At 36.1% G+C, this 3,253-nt stretch overlaps 2 protein-coding genes across 3 annotated transcripts in view; one reads left to right on the forward strand and one right to left on the reverse strand.

Annotated features, from left to right (window-relative positions):
• LOC118746001 (integrin-linked protein kinase-like) overlaps nt 1-3,253 on the reverse strand; it is a 263,182-nt gene that overhangs the window by 257,710 nt on the left and 2,219 nt on the right. The gene's annotated exons all lie outside the window — the stretch shown is intronic.
• Nucleotides 799-1,084, forward strand: LOC118746011 (integrin-linked protein kinase homolog pat-4-like). Its single transcript, XM_036479729.1, has one exon. It carries the CDS (start codon nt 992-994, stop codon nt 1,082-1,084), a length of 93 nt encoding a protein of 30 aa, XP_036335622.1. The 5' UTR covers nt 799-991.

Consider the following 3,253-nt stretch of genomic DNA (forward strand, 5'->3'; position numbering starts at 1 on the left):
TACGTCATTCTTCGAACATTCTGCCTATTTCTCGTTGTTCGCTTTGTGTTGCCGCAGTATTCGCCACAATATGAAAAGCAATTTGCAAATGTGAGGTAGTAAATAACTAAGTAATTTTTTTTTAGTTTTCTCCTCCATGTAGAGATTATCATTATTTATTATTAGTATTTTTATACGTAATGTTTTTTTTTTTATTTTCATACAGGCTCTGCAGCCTGTTCCAATGTTTATCAACATAAGAGCTGTAAAAGTAACGAAAATTTGGATACCCGTATGTATTCGGTACTAATCCAATCAACACCCATATCTTTCGTATCGTTACTTTACTAGTTACTTTTGTATTAAACGTTCTCTTCAGCGAGTCTCCCAGCGTAAGAAAATGTTCGTTCGTACATATGCATGCATGGACATATACATACATATATACACGCAATACACTTTAGTATCGATATGAACAACAGTTTCGTTCCCGCACAATGTGGTGTTGTATTGATTCGCGTTAATGGTGCAAATAGGGAAAATGCGAGTAACGAGTTTAATGTGAGTAAAAATATGCTACTTCGAGTCAGGAGTTGTACCTGTTCCTCAGTACCGGATGCATATGGTTTGCTACATCTCTAATCAACACTCATAGTAGCAAATACTCAAACCGGATACATATAAGACCCCAACCGATTCCTCCAGTGTATTTTGGTCCGTAACCGATTGGAATGATGGGAAAATGGCGAAATGGGTTATCACCCTATACTTCCGGTAGTGCTTTCCAGTGATTTTCGGTAGTGGATTCCAGTGGAAGTTTTTGATCTATCCCTGTTCTGACATTCATCATTCCTAAATTCGCCTCCTTTGCAACCAATCTGTTGAATTTCTTTAGTAATTTGTTTAAAAAAAGCGCATTAAAATATACTTTTGTGTGTTATTAATACCTGATTCGAATTTTGTGCACTTATATTGCTTTAAAAATTAAAATTCAGACTTTTGTGCCAAAAAAATGGAGGATATATTTCATTGGTGTCGTGAAGGAAACTCGATACAAGTGCGTCTGTGGCTGGAAGATACGGGCAATGATATGAATTTGGGGTAAAAAAACAAAAGTATATTTAAAGAAATTTCTCATAAACCTTCTTGGACAAAGTACCAATAATCTCAGCGCTTGGCAAATATTGCGCAAGGCTGAATCCGAAATGATGAGTGACGTCATGACGAATTCTTGATTGCTTTGAAAATCTGTATAAACATTTGCATATTAAAAAGCGCAACAACAAATACGTATCCAGTGGCAGATGGTGAGATGTGTAACCTTCGCCTGATTCAAGAGAATTTAAATACACATACATGCCTACATATGTATTAATGCATAAACATTATATCAGAGAACGTTCTTTGATTATACACATATCTAATGCTTGTATGTGAAGCGCAGAATTAAAATTAAATATGTAAATACAGTTAAAACATTTGTAATATTGCACATCCTTAATTTTTAATAGAACTTACAATTCTAATAGCCAACTTGTGCAGGTCTTTTTAAAGCCACAATGTGTAACCAAAGTGTTTTGCAAAATGAAATCTTTCGAATTAAGCCAAGCGGGCATTAGCTTCCGGTCCCATCTGCGTCCGATGTCACACTGTGTTCCCTAAAAGGCTGTTTTTGATTATTACTACTTAAATAATAATAAACATTTCCTGGTCTAATTCAAATACTTATTTTAGTGATGATCATGGCTTCAGTCCTCTTCACTGGTGCGCCAAAGAGGGTCACACAAAATTAGTAGAAACTCTAATACAACGTGGAGCACGCGTTAATGCCACCAACATGGGCGATGATATTCCGCTACATCTGGCTGCGGCACATGGACATCGGGACATTGTGCAATTGGTGAGTTCGATTGCATATTAAAAATTTCTTTTTCCCATATTATAATTCGCTACTTATTTTATCCATTTAGCTAATTCGCGAGCGCTCTGATGTCAATGCTGTAAACGAGCACGGCAATACACCACTGCATTACGCTTGCTTCTGGGGCTATGATATGATTTGCGAAGACTTAGTAAATGCTGGCGCACTCGTTTCCATCGCCAACAAGGACAATGATACACCATTGGATAAGGCAAAGGCTGGTTTGTCAAAGCGTTTGCACGACTTAGCTGAACGTAACGGTCATGATATTAAAAAGATAAGCTTTAAGGAGCAAAGTTGGTTGGGTACGAAAACCCGTTCACGCGATGCTACACTCTCCCGTTTTAAGGGTATCAGTTTGGGTGAATTAGATTTACACACGAAAATTGCAGTAACCCCATCTGGCGAGACATGGCGTGGACGTTGGCAAAAGAATGATGTTATTGCAAAGGTAATGGTGAAATAGGCTGACTACCAAAACGTCAATTGCTTTGTATACGCACAAAGTCTAAGGTTCCATAACGTCGAACTACAAAATATTGACAATGTATACTGTTCCAAAACGCTACCGATAATTTATCGAAACGTATCGCTTGAGCAATCAGCACATCAGAAACAAAGTTGATGCTTCTTAATGCTTAAATATAGAATATTCAAAAAAAAAAAGAATTGTTCATTGCTATATTGAATATTTCAAATATGCAATGTATATGGTTGCAATGTGTCGCAACTTTGCATATACAAACAGTTTGAATACAGCAGTATAACAGTTTCCAAACATTGTATTGATACATTTTGAAAGTCAGCCATACTTTCAACAACGGTAATAGTTTTAAATATATGTAATACTTACTGATTTAATTACAGATCTTAGCCGTTCGCCAGTGCACTTCACGTATATCGCGTGATTTTAATGAAGAGTTTCCTAAGCTCCGCATTTTCTCACATCCAAATATACTGCCAATAATTGGTGCTTGCAATCAGCCGCCAAATCTAATTACAATTAGCCAAGTAAGTAGAGTACATATAGCTGAAATGTTTAAATTGTTTTTGAATGCAGGTAAATTGGTACTACCATATATTTTTATAAAGTTTTATAAAGCACCCCTAAAAATCCCATCAAGCTACGCACACACATGTCCCCTTATATGTATGCATATGTATCGACCATTTCTATAGCGTGTTCACATTAAATTTTAAATAATTCCCATGTGTACATGCATATATATATATACATACCTGCTAATCTAATAACTCTGCCTGACTAAGTTTACTTTGGTATCATAGTATGTACATAATGACAGTCATTGGAACTAAAGCAGACCCATCGTAACCAAAGAAATTTTGGTTTTT

Source organism: Rhagoletis pomonella, unplaced genomic scaffold, assembly GCF_013731165.1.
Source record: "Rhagoletis pomonella isolate Grant_MI unplaced genomic scaffold, Rhpom_1.0 Rhpom_scaffold_00010, whole genome shotgun sequence".
NCBI lineage: Eukaryota > Metazoa > Arthropoda > Insecta > Diptera > Tephritidae > Rhagoletis > Rhagoletis pomonella.

Bases quoted from the DNA above. Each gene is read 5' to 3' on its own strand.
- LOC118746011 (XM_036479729.1), top strand. From the start codon at position 992: ATGGAGGATATATTTCATTGGTGTCGTGAAGGAAACTCGATACAAGTG.